Consider the following 17,306-nt stretch of genomic DNA (forward strand, 5'->3'; position numbering starts at 1 on the left):
GTCCTATCATTCTATAGATCTGTAAGGTATAAATATGGGTGAGTTTCTTTGTTCTGGGTCTTTCTCACTTTGGCTCAGAAAATACCCAGACTCTGTCTGTGATTGGCATATACTCTGTTTTGTAATAAATATCATTACACTATCAGAGCTTGTCTTTTGGGTCATTTCCTGAATACATTCCACTCCGGACCGCCGGGCAACTATTACAGGTGAGCTGCTCTATGTAAATTAAACTACACTTTCACCCGATTCTGAGTCTTTGGTCCCCTTGTCAGTCGATAGGACAGAATGGCCAACATGGACCAATCAGACTCGGGACCAGATTAAACGCTACACCGAGCGGACAAACCATCCGGACCCTGCCTGAATGCAACCACACCCTGTCTCAGCAAGCCACCCAGCTCTCCAATCAGATTTCCGCTCTGCTCACTCTTCCGTCTTCAGCTCTCGCGGCCACTGCTGTCATCTCTGGGACAACCACGGGTATTTCTTTTTCAATGCTCCTATGTTTCAACAGCCTGTTTTACATCAGACGCTGCAAAGATATGGTACATGTGTGGATTATTGAGAGGGAGAGCACTCCAGTGGGCAGAGGCTAAATTCTCTAACATCGCGTTAGACCATGTGACTTTTGATGGGTTTGTGGGAGAGTTTAAACTCTTCTTCGATCGCCCTCACTATCAATTATGACCACCATCTGCTTATCTGGAGCTTATCATCTGCTGTGCATAAGTGAAGGGGATGAATGGAAAACAGCCTTCAAAACTCCTCTGGGACACTTCGAGTACCTAGTGATGCCTATCAATGCTCCAGCCATGTTCCAAGCTCTAATCAACAACATTCTACGTGATTTCCATAATGTTTTTGTGTTTGTGTATCTGGACCATATTCTGAAAGACCCAGTTGGAACTCCAGCACCATGTGCACCAGGTCCTCCAGAGGCTCCTGGAGAACCAACTCTACATGAAGGCGGAGAAATGTGAGTTCTATGCAGACAAGGTCAGTTTTCTGGGTTTTATTGTGAGATGTGGACATGTGAAGGCCGACCCTGAGAAAGTAAAGGCGGTGACGGAGTGGCCTACATCCACCGGCAGAAAACAGTTGCAGTTATTGGGTTTGCTAACTTCTACATTCGATTCACCAGAGACTTTAGCCGTGTTGTTGCTCCCCTAAAACTAACTAAACTCACTTCTCCCTCCAAACAGTTCTGCTGGACCCCAGAAGCCCAGTCTGCCTTCGATAAACTGAAGGATCTATTCACCTCTGCCCCAGTCTTACGTCAGCCTGATCCCTCTCTCCAGTTCATTGTAGAGGTGTCATGATCCCAGTCTGTCCTGCCCTTTTTTGCACTATTTTCCCCCTCCCTTCTGCTGCACCTGGGGAGGATAAAGGGAGCCAGGACCTCACACTCAGTGCCAGATGGTCCGCGTATCCCTTGTGATCCCGCTCCCTGGACCCACTCAGCTCCTCTGCCTTCGACCCTGCTCTTCACTACTGGTACTGTTCACCTCGTCTCAGACTCTATCCCTGAACCACAGCAAACAACTCGCTCTCAACCCACTGATCAATCTAATCTAATCTGCACTTTGAAATTTGCACTTTTCATTTGCACTTTGTAAATAAACATTGTTAAACTTTTTCCCCGAGTTCTGACTCTTTGGTCCCCCCCTGTCAGTCGTTACGACAAGAGGAGGATGCCTCACTGGTGTTGGAGCAGTTCTCTCTCAAAGGTTTGACCCACACAATCGGTTATACCCCTATGCCTTTTTTTTTACGTTGCCTAACACCAGCAGAGAGCAACTACGATGTGGGGGATAGAGAACAGTTGGCGGTTAAGCTTGCCTTGGAGGAGTGGGGCCACTGGCTGGAGGGGGCTGGGCGTCCTTTCCTGATTTGGACTGACCATAAAAGTTTAGCTTATATACTGTCAGCTAAACATTTGAATTTCCAGCAAGCCCGTTGGTCGCTCTTTTTCAGGAGGTTTAACTTCATCCTTACGTATCAAAAATTCTCCTCTGATTAGCTCACCTCCTAAAAATCACTTATTGATACTTTGCAGTGACATCACCGTGGGGGTGTTCTACATGCATGTGTTTGGCGGAATGTTCAGCAATTACCATGGTGACAGAATGACACTTTAGCAAACACTGCAAAAAAAGTAGTCTGAAAACTACAAAATGGATTTAAACAGCACAGGAGCCTGTGATCAATCTGAGTGATTATGGTCCTGTTTGGGAGTTTGATTTTCAAGAATAAGGTGAGAGCAACTAACGGAAAACCTGTTAGCTAATGCTAGCTAACTTGGGACTGTAATTTTGTGTGAAAGACTTTTTTTAACAGCACAGATCATCTCACCTGTTCTAGTTCCAGTTAAATCATCTCTTTCTGGTCAAATGTGTTAAAAAAAAAGTTCAGATCAAAGTCTCACAACCCTTAGGCAGAGCAGTGCCTACAGTTAGCATTACACCCCCAGGGAATGCTGATGACATCAGCTGCAAACTATGTATATGGATATATATGGATCTCCTGAGGAGTACCTGAGTGAGAGTGTCGTCGCTCACGCAGCACTGCACCACGTTTGGCATATCATGAGCTCGCTGCATGATCCTCTGCCACGCTTTATCCATCACCTGGAACCTCTTCGCCTCCTGAGGGACCAGACCGGGTCTAAGTCAGGATTAAAGCAGGACTAGAGCAGGACTAAATCGGGACTAAAGCAGGACTGCAAAGGACGAAAGCAGGACTGAAAAATTACTAAAGCAGGACTAAACAGGACTAAAACAGGACTAAAGCAGGACTGAACTAGGACTGAAAAAGGACTAAAGGAGGACTAAACAGGGACTAAACGAGGACTAAACAAGGACTAAAGCAGGACTAAAGCAGGACTAAAGCAGGATTAAACCAGGACTGAAGCCAGTCTAGAGCAGGACCTGAGGGAGCTGCTTGGCAATATCTCCTCCCACAAACACGGCCTCCAGGTAGATCCAGAGGTTTTGGACACAGAGCCACTTCTCCAGGATCTCTGCGGAGCCTGACAACTTCTGCACCCACAGCTGGATTTGTGGCTTGAATGGAGTGTTGTACCTGACACAAGACACAAGTGAGGGGCCCCAAGGACAGAGGAGAGGGGCCCCAAGGACACAGGTGATGGGCCCCAGGGACATAGGAGAGAGGCCCCAGGGACACAGGAGTGGGACCCCAGGGACACAGGATAGGAGCCTCAGGGACAAAGGAGAGAGGACATAGGTGAGGGACCCCAGGGACACAGGAGAGAGGCCCCAGGGACACAGGAGAGAGGCCCCAGCGACACAGGAGTGGGACCCCAGGGACACAGGAGAGGAGCCCCAGGGAGAAAGGAGAGAGGCCCCAGGGACACAAGAGAGGGGCCCCAGGGACATAGGTGAGGGACCCCAGGGACACAGGAGAGAGGCCCCAGCGACACAGGAGTGGGACCCCAGGGACACAGGAGAGGAGCCCCAGGGAGAAAGGAGAGAGGCCCCAGGGACACAAGAGAGGGGCCCCAGGGACATAGGTGAGGGACCCCAGGGACATATGGAGCCAGTGGGGATGTAATAATTTCACATTTACAATGAAGCACAAGGGATCGAAGTGGAAAGGAGGCGATGGAAATGTACACACCACACATTGTTATATTAGAGTCTATTTTTAGTTTATTTTTAAGTTTATTTTTTAAATTATTTTAAGCTATTTATCTATTATCTTGTTTTATCGCATGTACCATTTTCCTTCTGTTCTTTAACTGTGCCGTGCAATACTGGAATTTCCCCCACTGTGGGACTAATAAAGGCATATCTTATTTTATCTTTTCTTATCTTACTCAGGTTTTGCTTTATATCACCTAATGAGAGGGCAGTTTGTGGGGTAGGTTTTACAAGTTCAGACTCAGAAAGTGAGGGGCAGAGGGGGGAGGGACCAGGGCGGAGGGGGGAGATGAGCGCACAGGGAGACGAGCACTGAAGGCATTTTGCCAATCAACCCCGTTTTCATGGTCACCGGTACACGCCCCTGCTCTGTAATTACTTTGTTCCAGTTGTTCCAAAGTGAGACACGTAGCACAATGCAGCAGTATGGTGTACTGTACTCATTTTGGTACAAAGGAAAAAAGATGCTGCTCACTAGTGTGATGTGCAGCTATCCATAGGAGGTGCCGACAGCATGTGGCGCTTTGTTATGATGATGTTTACAGCGACATCAGCTCTCACTAGGCACCACAGTTTTCTAACTCGGAAGTTAGCAGACTTGCTTCTTTTATTAAGTTGTTTTTCATGCAGAGCAGGGTATGGTTTAAAATGTCCAGATTATAACGTAATGATCCACACGTGTCATAGATTATAACTGTAGAGCAGACACAAGCATCATGTGTCTGCTTTAACTGCACTTTGGTGTCAGACTGACCTGTTGCTGAGCAGAGATGTCAGCACCATCAGGCTGTCCTCCATGTTGGACAGCTTCTCAGTGATGTCACTTCCTTTGAGCAGCAGTTCCCCTCTGGTCCTGAAGGGGGCGAAGCTCAGACAGTGAGCGCTCCACTCGTCCTGCACCTCCTTAAGTTTGGACTCAATGTCCTTCTGTTTGACCGCACTCACACATATGTCCTACAGAGAGACAGGTCACACATATGTCCAACAGAGAGAGACAAACAGGTCACAAATATGTGTTCTACAGAGAGACAAGTCACACATATGTCCTACAGAAAGAGACAAACACGTCACACATATGTCCTACAGAAAGAGACAAACAGGTCACACATATGTCCTACAGAGAGACAGGTCACACATATGTCCAACAGAGAGAGAGACAAACAGGTCAAAAATATGTGTTCTACAGAGAGACAAGTCACACATATGTCCTACAGACAGAGACAAACACGTCACACATATGTCCTACAGAAAGAGACAAACAAGTCACACATATGTCCTACAGAGAGACAGGTCACACATATGTCCTACAAAGATACAGGTCACACATATGTCCTACAAAGATACAGGTCACACATATGTCCTACAGAGAGACAGGTCACACATATGTCCTACAAAGATACAGGTCACACATATGTCCTACAGAGAGACAGGTCACACATATGTCCTACAAAGAGATAGGTCACACATATGTCCTACAAAGAGATAGGTCACACATATGTCCTACAAAGAGACAGGTCACACATATGTCCAACAGAGAGAGACAAACAGGTCATACATATATCCTACAGACAGAGACAAACAGGTCACACATATGTCCTACAGAGAGACAGGTCACACATATGTCCTACAGAGAGAGACAAACAGTTCACATATATGTCCTACAGAGAGGGAGACATGTCCTAATAAGTACAAGTAAACAGGACTAAACCAGACCGCACTCATTCACATGTCTTACAGAGACAGAGAAGAGTCAGAAACACCAGAAACAAGTACCTGTAAACCAGGAGTAAGCCAGATCTAAACTAGGACTATACTTGGACTAAACCAGGGCTACACCAGGACCTATGCTCACCTCGATGTCGTCTTTGTGCTGCAGCAGTGGAGCCTCCATGATGTCTCTGAGACTAAATGACTCAGACTGAATCTGGAAACTGTGACCAGTCACTTCAGAGAGAAGCTCCCAGTGACGAGGCAGCAGGGCCTGCACACAAACAGGAGACAAACAGGAGACAAACAGGTCTGAACCAGGTCTGAACCAGGTCTGAACCAGGTCTGAACCAGGTCTGAACCAGGTCTGAACCAGGTCTGAACCAGGTCTGAACCAGGTCTGAACCAGGGCTAAACCAGGTCTAAACCGGGTAAAACCAGGTCAAACCAGGTGTAAAAGGACCATACCTTGTTGGCCATCATGCAGAGCAGGGGACATGTCTCGGTGAAGTCATCAATGGTTTTCTTCAGGTCTTTAAAGGCCTGCCACTCCTTCAGAGCTTTGGGCAGCTTCCTGATCCTGAACAAGACACAAGACACTAAATAAATAAGATCTGACCACCATCCACAATCTAGTTCAGTCCTGGTAGAGTTCTGGCTCAGTCCTGATTTAGTCATGGTTAAGTCCTGGTTGAGTCTTGTGTCAGTCCTGGTTTAGTTCTGGTTTAGTCCTGATTTATACTTGGTTTAGTCTTGTCTAGGTCCTGATTTAGTCCTGGTGTAGACCTGGTTCAGTCCTGGTTTAGTCCTGCTTTAGTCCTGCTTTAGACCTGTCTCAGTCCCGGTTCAGTCTTGGTTTAGTCCTGGTTTAGCCCTGGTTCAGAACTGGTTCAGTCTTGGCTGAGTCCAGACCTGTTCTGGAAGTCCTGCAGCTCAGCGTTGATTTTGTCGATGTCTAGTTGTGTCCAGAGCAGTTCATAGTATTGCCTCACGGTGGCGCTCACACAGTCGTACAGGGAGTAGAGTTTAGAGAGAAGAGAAAGCTCCCTGCGGATCCTCTGCAGCTCCGGGTACTCTGAGGAAAGACAGGTCTAATCCAGGTCTAACCCAGGTCTAAACCAAGACAAAACTAGGCCTAAACCAGGTCTAATCTAGGACTAAACCAGGACTACATCCAGGTCTAAACCAGGTCTAAAACAGATCTAACCCAGGTCTAAACCAGGTCTAAACCAGGTCTAAACCAAGACTAACCCAAGTCTAACCCAGGTTTAATCCAAGACTAACACAGGATTAACCCAGGACTAACCCAGGACTAACCCAGGTCTCACCCAGGTCCTGTTACCGTGGACGGTGAGTCCAAACAGCTCTTCTCCTCCAGAGTATGTGGTGAACCGGCTCCACAGCTCCTCCATGTTTCTGTTAAAGTTCTGCAGACGGTCAGAGGCTTCAGATGGGGCCAGACCCTCCACTCCAGGCCCACTGTGGGACCAGTGCACAGGGTTAGTGGTTTAGTCCTCATTTCGTCCTGGTTCAGTCCTGGTTTAGTCCTCATTTCGTCCTGGTTCAGTCCTGGTTTAGTCCTTGTTTCGTCCTGGTTCAGTCCTGGTTTAGTCCTCGTTTCGTCCTGGTTCAGTCCTGGTTTAGTCCTGCTTTACCATTGGTTGTAGTCTTGGCAGAAGGTGTTGAGATTGTTCTGGAAGCTCTGCACTGACGTCAGCAGCTCGGCCTTCATTCTGGGCTCCATCTGGATCAGAGAGTCCTGGGTCTGGACCACCTGACAACCAGACCAGGGTTAGATCTGGTTCAGTCCTAGTTTAATCCTGGTTCAGTCCTGGTTCAGTCCTGGTTTAGTCCTGGTTCTGTCCTGGTTCAGTCCTGGTTCAGTCCTGGTTCATTTCAGTCTTGGTCTCAGTCTTGGTTCAGATCAGGTTCAGTCCTGGTCCAGTTTTGGCCTTAGCCCTGGTCTTACCTGGGCCTGGAGCTGTCTTCACTGGTACTGCAGTGTTTGTCCTCTCTGTGTTCAGTCCAGGTTAAAGCCTGGTTCAGTCCTGGTCTTAGTCCTGGTCTCACCAGGGTCTGGAGCTAGTTATAGTGGCACTGCTGACTGTTTGTCCTCTCTGTATTCAGTCCTGGTCTCAGTCCTGGTTCAGTCTTGGTCTAAGTCCAGGTTCAGTTCTGAATAAGTCCTGGTATCAGTCCTGGTCTCACCAGGGTCTGGAGCTGGCTCCAGTGGTACTGCAGAGCGTCAGTCCTCTCTATGTTGCTGAAGTGCAGCTGGTGTTGGTGGAGGAGAGAAAAGGACTCTTCGATGGGAGCGATGGAGGCGTCAATGTGGATCTCCTCGTCTCGGATCTGAAACGTGTTTAGATATACAAATATAAATATGAACATTTATAAAAACAACTTTAAAAAGCTGTCCAATAAGAGCATACCTCTTTGAGCGTTGCCATGGCAGTGCGAACATCCTCGAGGTCCGTAATTGGACGCTGCAGCCGTTTGATCATGGTGTCCACGAATGAGAAGACTTGGTCCATCTGTGCAGACGCTTTGTGGTTTAGGGCGGAGCCAAACGCTTGCTTCCACTGTGCGCACTCGGACTTCAGGGACCGTTTGAACTGTTCCGAGTCCAGGACTAACCAGCCCACGGTCCAGAGGCCAGGGAGGGACTCAATCTGGGACTCTAGTGCCTGTAGTAAAGCATTATTGGAGAGGCCATAATTACAAACATGAATGTCTTTAAATCACCAAGACTGAACCAGAACTAAAACAGGCCTACATCAGGACAAAACCAGAACTAAATTAGGTCCACATCAAGACTAAACAGGGTTCAAATCATGTCTTAAAGAGGACTAAACAATAAGTAAATCAAGACTAGTCCAATGCAGGACTAAACCATGACTGAACCAGGACTAAACCAGGGCTAAACCAGGACTAAACCAGGACTCACAGAGTAATGCTGGATTTGAGCGCTGAACTCGTACAGAGACGGACTAGTCTCGAGGAAGACCTGGACCTGCTCCTCTGGATCCTGGACACAAACTCAGGCTTAACAAACTCAAACTTCATTTAATACTAAAATATTTTTTGAACCAAGTGACTTGGATAGAGTTTAAAGGGCTCATAAAATAGAGTAATAACTCTATTTTCTATTTCTCTTTCTATTACTCTATTACTCTATTTCAGAAAATAGAGTAATAACTCTATTTTCTGATCTCTGCTCTAATGTTTCCTCATCACAAACAGATCTGGAGTTGTGTTTTGTTTCATTCGCACATGTTTAACACACAAGCCCTGCATATTTAGGCAGAGTTTTGCCCTTAAACAGAAAACGTTATGTTTCACCTTGTGATGTCAGGAATAAAGGAGGTGCTGCACTCCGACCCCTTCACTAGTATCATTTGGATTATTTCAGCCCTGAAACTGCCAATCTCTACTGAACTAAAGGTAAAAGGTGTTGAAAACAACTTCTTTCTGGCATGATATGGCAGAAGGGAGCATTTTGAGCTTTGAAGATGTAGACAGACTAATAATAAAGTGTTACTCAAACATGTGTGAATGAAACAAAACACAACTCCAGGTCTGTTTTTGAGGAGGTAACAGCATTAGAATGTGATTTACAGCTTGCAAGAGTGAGTTTTGCATAATATAGGACCTTTAAGAAGTGATTCAAATTTGTGGCAGTCCTTGTTTATCTTTAGCTGTGTAGGGATTAGTAGCTAGATGCCAGGGGTTGGTGGCTAGGTGGGTTTGTGGTTAGATGCCAGTGCAGTTCTCATAGACAGACCTGAAGCCAGAGGCAGGAGAAGTGCTTGAGTTCGTTTAAAGTCTCGGCTGTGGAGGATCTGAGTGACGAGACCGCTGCACCCAACTGCAGCACCAACCTGGGACACAAGAGGGCGGTATGCTTTAGTTAAACATCTCACTGTACAGTTCTAAAACAGGACTAAACCAGAACTAAAGCAGGACTAAATCAGCACTAAACTATACAAAACTAAATCCTGAGTTAACCAGGTCTAAACCAAAACTAAACCAGGACTGAACTAGGGTTAAACCAGCACTAAACCAGGACTAAACTAGAAAAATAAATCAGGACTAAACCATGACTAGAATCATGTCTTAAAGAGGACTGAACAAGGATTCAATTAAGACTGGTTTAAACCAGTACTGAACCAGGACTAAACCAGGACTAAACTAGGGCTAAACAAAGACTAAACCAGTACTAAAGCAGGACTTACTTGCTGATGTCTTTGTGCTCTGACACCACTTTCTCCATGGACCTCAGAACAGGAGGCATCACAGGGACATCTTCTGCTGTGGCCTGCTCCACCTAAAAATTAAAGTAACTTCTGATCCAGGTCTTAGTCAGGTCTAAATCAGTACTCATCCAGGTCTAACCCAGGTCTAAATCAGCACTCATCCAGATCTACCCCAGGTCTACCTCTGGGTCTGTGCGTGTACCTGCTGCTGTCGGTGGTGCAGGTGGGCATAGGTCCACAGAGGGATGTCTTTAGTTGCGGACAGGAGTAGAGACACCAGTCTGTTCACGGAGCTCTGGAGGCAGAAAAAGGAATAACATCAACAGTGACAAACAACAAAAACAACAACTGAGCATCGGCATAGCCACTTGGGCCCTGAGGCGGGACATTAGACACTTTGTCCAGGTTTAAGAGGGACGTTTGTGACGTCCTCTGCAGTAACCCATCCTTTCAACACATTTCAGGAGTACTGGGTCAGATCTGCATCAGCACTCAGATAGAGTCCTCACACACTCCCAGAGCAGTCTATCCCTGAGGAGAAGGAGGTACCAGTGTTTGGTCCAGACGGAGGGGAGGTCCCTGTGTTTGGTCCACACTGAGGAGAGGTCCCTGTGTTTGGTTCACACTGAGGGGAGGTCCCTGTGTTTGGTCCACACTGAGGAGAGGTCCCTGTGTTTGGTCCACACTGAGGAGAGGTCCCTATGTTTGGTCCACACTGAGGAGAGGTCCCTGTGTTTGGTCCACACTGAGGAGAGGTCCCTGTGTTTGATCCAGATTGAGGAGAGGTCCCTGTGTTTGATCCAGATTGAGGAGAGGTCCCTGTGTTTGGTCCACACTGAGGAGAGGTCCCTGTGTTTGGTCCACACTGAGGAGAGGTCCCTGTGTTTGGTCCACACTGAGGAGAGGTCCCTGTGTTTGATCCAGATTGAGGAGAGGTCCCTGTGTTTGGTCCACACTGAGGAGAGGTCCCTGTGTTTGGTCCAGATTGAGGAGAGGTCCCTGTGTTTGGTCCACACTGAGGAGAGGTCCCTGTGTTTGGTCCAGACCATCCATAAACTGTATATAAATGGACAACAGACTGCCCACTGCGTTCCAAATAGGAAGTGAGCATGGGCGTTAAGTGGTTACTTCAAGCTCTGATTGCAATTGACTCCTATTGTAAAAACTTCACCCCTCTCTTTGTAGCTGTTGCTGTCAGACTTGTCATTTTGGTCTTAAAATGTTCATATTAACCTGCTCTACATGGTCCTGTGTTTGTATTTTTGTATTTTGTCCCTAAACAAAGATATGAACATCAACCTTAACAGACCAGTCCTGTGCCTGCTTTCCCTGAGGTCGTCCCCACTAGCATAAGCTTGATTGACAGCCACATTGCTAAGCACCCGCTCCCTGCTAAACCAGCGGTGCAGGTGAGGGGGGGGGGGGGGGGGGGGGGCAAATATGGTCCCTGGTTGCAGATTAGCTGCAACAACTATTAGCCTCGATGAGCTTTATTTGGTTGCAAGCAATCACTGTGGATGAAGTTTCACTAATTCATTAGTCCACTTTTTTATACTATGGTCATGACTGACAAGAGGTACCTGTATTTGGTCCAGACTGGGCCGTACCACCACGTTGGGGATGCACAGCTCTATGTCTGTCCTGAACAGAGGCGGAGCACAGGGGGCGCTGTGGAGCTTGTGCACAAACAGCCTCCCCCTCAGAGAGTCTAGGGAGAGTTTTGTGGCTGTGGAGAAGAGACAGATCAGGAAAACATTCATTACATTGTACTTGTGTCACCCGTGGATCATTATGTTATAATTTGGACATTTTAAATCTCAATATTCATCTAAAGGAAGTTTAAAAAATAAACAAATCTGCAGACTTCCGCATTTGAAAATTGCGGTGCTCAACGGGACCCGAAATCACCATAAACATCGTCACAACAAAGCAGAAATTGGAAAAGGAAGAAAGAAGAGAGCAGTGGGCATGTACCAGTGGAGGTGAAAATGGCGGTTGATCAGCAATACAGCGTCTTGAAAATAAGGAATTAAAGATATTCAAGCATTCACATTCACTCCAAATACAACTTCAGGTGAGTAAATGATTAGGGGAAACAACTACAACATGGTTAAAAGCTGAAAAGTCCATTTTGCTGAATAGGTCTGATTCAACACTGGGGCAGGTCCTGGTTTAAATTTGATCAGATTTATTTAATTTAAACATTCACCTTTGACGAGCGCCTCTGTGTTCCTGTGGCACAGCTGACCAATCAGAGTGAAGCAGCAGCACGGCAAACAGGAAGTGCAGCGTGTTTTGTGTTTGGCGTCAGGCTGAAGGCATGAGAACGGATCCTGGACAAGAGAGAGGGATGGAGAAAGAAAGAGAGGGAGGGGAGAGAGGTAGGAACAAGAATGGATAAAAATGAGAATCAGAGCTTAGGACCTGAGACATGGTCCAGTCAGGTCTTAATCTGGATCCAAGTCCTGATCCAGGATGCTGGTCCTGGTCAGGAGCACATCTCTGGAGGATCTCTGGGTTACCTCTAGATTCACAGCATCTGACGACTTCATCTTCCTCTTCAGTTCCTCGATGAGTTCATAAACATAACGCTCCACCTGTTGGCTCTGCCTGGACACAACAAACAATACTGTAATATGTGGTAGAGTGATGATCTTGTCTCCTCCTCTCAGTGAGGAGGTTGTGGGTTAGATTACAAGCTGAGTGTCGTGGCTCTCTCCTTCAGTCCCTCCTCGGTGGCGGTCAGTAGTTCCTCTGGGGTCACAGGTGAGTGCTCGGGTGTGTGCTCAGGTAGGGTCAGGAGCGTGCAGGTGCTCATGCGCTGTAGCAGACGCCCGATACGACACTCCAGGAGGTCACTCACACATTTACACACCTGCCTCAGCTCCAACAGGGGGCGCTGCACAGAGTCCACAACTGAGACACAGACAGGGACTACAGTCAGACCAAACTAAAGACCATGTTCAATCCTGTTTTAGTCTTGTTATAGTCCCAGTTCAGTCCTGGTTCAACCTTGGTTCAGTTCTGGTTTAGTTCTGGTTCAGTCCCCGGTTCACACATGGTTCAGTCCCATTATAGTCCTGCTTCAGTCCTGTTAACATCCAGGTTTAGTCCTGCTTTAGCCCTGATTCAGTTGTGTTATTGTCCTGGTTCAGTCCTGATATAGTCCTGGTTTAGTCCTGGTTTAGTCCTGGTTTAGTCCTGGTTTAGTCCTGGTTTAGTCCTGGTTTAGTCCTGGTTTAGTCTTGGTTCAGTTCTGTTATTGTCCTGGTTCAGTCCTGTCATAATCACAGCTAGATCCTGGGTTAGTCCTGGTTCAGTCTTTTTCTAGTCCTGGTTCAGTCCTGGTCTAGTCCTAGTTCTCACAGGCGTTGGCAGTGAGGCTGTTCCAGTTCAGAATGGTGAGTCCAGGGGAGAGAGCAGAGTCCACCTGAGAGATGAAGGGCTGGAGCAGAGGCACCAGGAGCTGAGGCATCTGATCCAAAACTGAGCCGAAGTCCTGAAGGAGGTCCACCAGTCTGAAGAACAGGACCAGACCAGAGACACAGGTCAGAAGACTGTCTCTTCTGAACTTTCTGTAAAATGTTTCATTAAACTAAAGGGGACCTCGGAGGAAGCTAAAACATTTGCTCAAACAATAATCAATATGGCTTCAGAGCAAAAAGAAGTACTTCCACTGCAATAACTGAAGCAGTAGAGGAAATCACCAAAGCACTGGACCCAAAGAAGCATGCTGCTGGAATCTTTATTAATCTGAAAAAAGCATTTGACAAAATGAATCAGTCAGTCCTGATTGTTTGTGTTGTCCCCCATGGGTCAGTGTTGGGGCCCGTGCTTTTAAAAGTCTACATAAATGATACACTTAATGTATGACAATCATTAAAATTATTTCTCTTTGCTGATGACACTAACATTTTTATAATACTTTAGATTATAATGAGCTGTGAGACTAATAATACTGATAACTGATAAAGCAATGGATAAATAGTCATTAAATCTAAACAAAACAAGTAATGACCTTTGGTAATCATAAACCAACTCTGGACTACAGATCGTTACTGAGGATGTACTAATGTAAATGATTTGAGAATAAATTCCTAAGAGTAATTAATGAAACTAAAGAGATACTTGTTTAACAGCACAGATCTGTTGTAGTTCAAACGAAGTCAGTTCTTTCTGCTCAGATTGTGTTCAAATAAATCTCAGATTAAAGTCTAATAGCGCTTCTGACAATGTAGTGCCTTTAGTTAGTATCACACCTCTCAATTATAGAATAAAAAAATAATAATAAAACCAGGTATCAATATAGAGATGTGCTGAGTCAAAGTGAATGCACAATGATGGACCTGGTGTGCAGGAAAGTGAGTCTGGATTATACAATACTCTAGATGAGTTAGATTAAACCACATTTAGAAAGGACCTGGTTTAGACCTGCTTTAGACCTGATTTAGACCTGGTTTTGATCCAGTTTAGACCTGGTATAGACCTGATATAGACCTGGTTTAGTCCTGTTTAGATCTGGTTTAGATTTCGTTTAGACCTGGTTTAGATCTGTTTTAGATTTGGTTTAGACCTGGTTTAGATCTGGTGTAGACCTAGTTAAAACCTGATTAATTAGCTTTGTTTAGTGAGTTGAGTTGTGGCTCAGTTCTGGTTGATACTCACTAACACACTCGACGGTTGCATTAATAAAGTACACTTATTGTAAACAGTGATGGACCTGGTGTGCAGCGCTCGGATCTCCGTCTCTCTGCAGATCATCTTCTCCACAGGTTTGGGCACCTCCACCTTCATCTTCTTCATCCACTGAGCCTCCTCCAGCACTTCCAGGACCCCAGGGTGCAGGTTCACCACCAGAGCCTGGGACAGAACCAGGGTTAGTCCAGAGATAGACCTGGGTTATTCCTGAGATATACACAGGTTAGTCCTGGTCCAGATCTGGTTCAGTCCTGGTTCAGTCCTGTTTCAATCGTGGTTCAAACCTGGTCCAGTCCTGATTGAGTCTTGGTCCAGTCCTGGTTCAGTCCTGGTCCAGTTCTGGTCTAGTCCTGGTCCAGAGTTATTTTATATCCAGTTATTTTAATAGATCCATGTTCCAGACCTGGTTTTGCAGTCGTTGCAGCAGTGTGTTTCTGAGCAGGAGTGGAGCGCCCTCTACTGCCTGGCTCCAGTGCTGCAGGTGGAGGAGCTCGTACTGTATCAGTGCTGTGGCGGTTCTGTTGTAGAGCTGCACCACACGACTCAACTCTGGACTCTACACACAACACGAACAGAACACCACTGTGACCACATTAAACTAAAACTGACAAAAAGTGCAGTGTTTTCTCTGTTCTAATGTTGTTTCCTCATCACAAACAGACCTGGACTTGTGTTTTGTTTCTTCTTGTTCTTCTCTCAAACTGAAAACACTCTGTTCCACCTTGTGATGTCATCATGTGGTAATACAGGAAGTGCTCCACTGTGTTTTTAAACTCCACACACCTTCACTAGAATCATCTGGATAATTTCAGCCCTGGAATTGCCAATCTCTGCTGAAGTAACGGTAAAAGGTCCTAACTTGAAAACTACCACTTCATGACATCACAAGGTGGAACAGAGCATTTTGAGCTTTGGAGATGTAGATAGACTAATAATAAAGTGTTACTCAAACATGTGTGAATGAAACAAAACATAACTGCAGGTATGTTTTTAAGGAGGTAAAAGGATTAAAACATGGCTTAAAGCTCACAAGAATACGTTTTGTGTAATTCAGTACTTTAAGCCACAGAGACATATGGACCCTGCACAACATCTGAAATTATGACACCATCACATTGTAAAACGTAAACACAACCTATTAAAAAAGACAAAGGTTGTCTGGGGGGAGAGGTTGGGTCCATGTTTAGATCTGGTTTAGTCCTGGTTCAGTTTTGGTTTAGTCCATGTTTAATCCTGGTTCGGTCTGGTTGAATCCTGGTACACAACCAGACCTTGAGGAAGTCCAGTCTGGGTTTCAGGACCATCATTGGAGCCTCCATTTTATTGAAGAGCTGTCGACACCAGAGGACCCTCCCAGCCACCTGCAGCAGACACAGCGTTACCACCTTCATATGTTCTACGACCACCAGCATGAATACTGTGGACATCCCTCTGAGGAAGGGACTCTAGATCGCCATGTATTATTCACAAAGATGTCTGAAAACACACTGAAAACCAATGTGTTACTACAAAGACAATTACTCATTTCCTCCGTGAGATCTGTAACATTTTTATAGGGCAGGTTGCATACTGTGGGCAGGTTGTTTGGAGGACCAGGTTGTTTTACTGGGGACAGGTTGTCTGAGGGGCAAGGGAAAGTTGTCTCAGGGGCAGGGTGTACCGGGGTGAGTTTTTCTGGGGGCAGGTTGTGAAGGGGCTGGTTGTCTGTGTGGCAGGTTGTGAGGGGCAGGTTGTTGGAGCAGGTTGCATCAGGATTAGTTTACCAGGGGCAGGTTGCCTGGGGCAGGTTGTATCAGGGTTTGTTTACCAGCAGCAAGTTTTGGGGCAGGTTGTCTGGGGTTAGTTCACGGGGGGCAGGTTGTGTGGGGTCGGTTTACCGGGGGCAGGTTGTGTGGAGCTGGTTTACTGGGGTAGGTTTTCTGAGGGGCAGGTTGTTTTACCAGGGGCAGGTTGTCTGAGGGGCAGGTCATCTGGGGGGCAGGTTGTTTTACCAGGGGCAGGTTGTCTGGGGGCAGGTTGTTTTACCGGGGGCAGGTTGCGTCCTAGCGGAGGGCCTTCTCTTTGCCTCTGGTAGGTCTTCTTGATCTGCTCCAGTTCTTTGTGGTATTTCTGAAGCACCTGGAGGTAAAACGGCCTCAGCTCCAAACCAGAGACCGACTGAAACTCAGAGAGGAGACCCAACAACCGCTCCACCTGCAAGAGGGAGAGACCGGGTTTAAACCAGGTTTAGACTGGGATCAGACCAGGTTTAGATTGAGTTTAGACCAGGTTTAGACTGGGTTTGGACTGAATTTAGACTGGGGTCAGACCAGGTTTAGACCGGGTTTAGACCAGGTTTGGACTGAATTTAGACTGGGGTTAGACCAGGTTTAGAACAGGGTTAGACTGGGTTTAAACCAGGGTTAAACCAGGTTTAGACTGGATTTAGATCAGGTTTAGACTGGGGTTAGACCAGGTTTAGATCATGGTTAGACTAGATTTAAACCGGGGTTAGACCAGGATTAGACTGGGGCAAGACTGGGGTTAGACTGGGGTTAGACTGGGTTTATACCGGGTTTAAACTGGGTTAAGACTGGGGTTAGACCAGGTTTACACAGGGTTTACACTGGGTTTAGACCGGGTTTAGACAGGGTTTAGACCAGGTTTAGACTGGGGTTTAGACTGGGGTTTAGACTGGGGTTTAGAATGGGCTTAGACCAGGTTTAGACTGGGGTTTAGACTGGGGTTTAGATCAAAGTTAGACTGGGTTTAAACCAATGTTAAACCAATGTTAGACCAGGTTTAGACCAGGTTTAGAGCGGGTTTAGAGTGGGTTTAGACCGAGTTTAAACCAATATTAAACCGGGTTTAGATTAGGTTTAGACTGGGTTAAGGCTGGATTTAGACCTGATTTACACATGGTTATTCCTGGTTCAGACCTGGTTTATAGTCTTTATTTATAGTCTTTGTTTAGCTGCGGCGCAGTTCTAGTTAATCCCTCGTT

At 46.4% G+C, this 17,306-nt stretch overlaps 1 protein-coding gene across 1 annotated transcript in view; it reads right to left on the reverse strand.

Annotated features, from left to right (window-relative positions):
* The window catches only part of dnah5l (dynein, axonemal, heavy chain 5 like), a 67,516-nt gene that overhangs the window by 41,876 nt on the left and 8,334 nt on the right, over positions 1–17,306 (reverse strand). The window contains exons 17-39 of the mRNA XM_055230317.1: positions 16,349–16,516; positions 15,595–15,684; positions 14,727–14,879; positions 14,346–14,485; positions 12,992–13,143; positions 12,322–12,541; positions 12,148–12,235; positions 11,835–11,958; positions 11,206–11,351; positions 9,828–9,920; positions 9,605–9,696; positions 9,154–9,250; positions 8,317–8,397; positions 7,802–8,056; positions 7,578–7,721; positions 7,025–7,143; positions 6,712–6,848; positions 6,282–6,444; positions 5,838–5,949; positions 5,515–5,643; positions 4,417–4,616; positions 2,931–3,084; positions 2,538–2,648 (exon numbers count right to left, since the gene is read on the reverse strand). Of these exons, the coding sequence (XP_055086292.1) occupies positions 2,538–2,648; positions 2,931–3,084; positions 4,417–4,616; positions 5,515–5,643; positions 5,838–5,949; positions 6,282–6,444; positions 6,712–6,848; positions 7,025–7,143; positions 7,578–7,721; positions 7,802–8,056; positions 8,317–8,397; positions 9,154–9,250; positions 9,605–9,696; positions 9,828–9,920; positions 11,206–11,351; positions 11,835–11,958; positions 12,148–12,235; positions 12,322–12,541; positions 12,992–13,143; positions 14,346–14,485; positions 14,727–14,879; positions 15,595–15,684; positions 16,349–16,516 (3,168 nt within the window). The remainder of the gene's footprint in view (positions 1–2,537; positions 2,649–2,930; positions 3,085–4,416; positions 4,617–5,514; positions 5,644–5,837; positions 5,950–6,281; positions 6,445–6,711; positions 6,849–7,024; positions 7,144–7,577; positions 7,722–7,801; positions 8,057–8,316; positions 8,398–9,153; positions 9,251–9,604; positions 9,697–9,827; positions 9,921–11,205; positions 11,352–11,834; positions 11,959–12,147; positions 12,236–12,321; positions 12,542–12,991; positions 13,144–14,345; positions 14,486–14,726; positions 14,880–15,594; positions 15,685–16,348; positions 16,517–17,306) is intronic.

Source organism: Periophthalmus magnuspinnatus, chromosome 20, assembly GCF_009829125.3.
Source record: "Periophthalmus magnuspinnatus isolate fPerMag1 chromosome 20, fPerMag1.2.pri, whole genome shotgun sequence".
NCBI classification, from domain to species: Eukaryota; Metazoa; Chordata; class Actinopteri; order Gobiiformes; family Gobiidae; genus Periophthalmus; species Periophthalmus magnuspinnatus.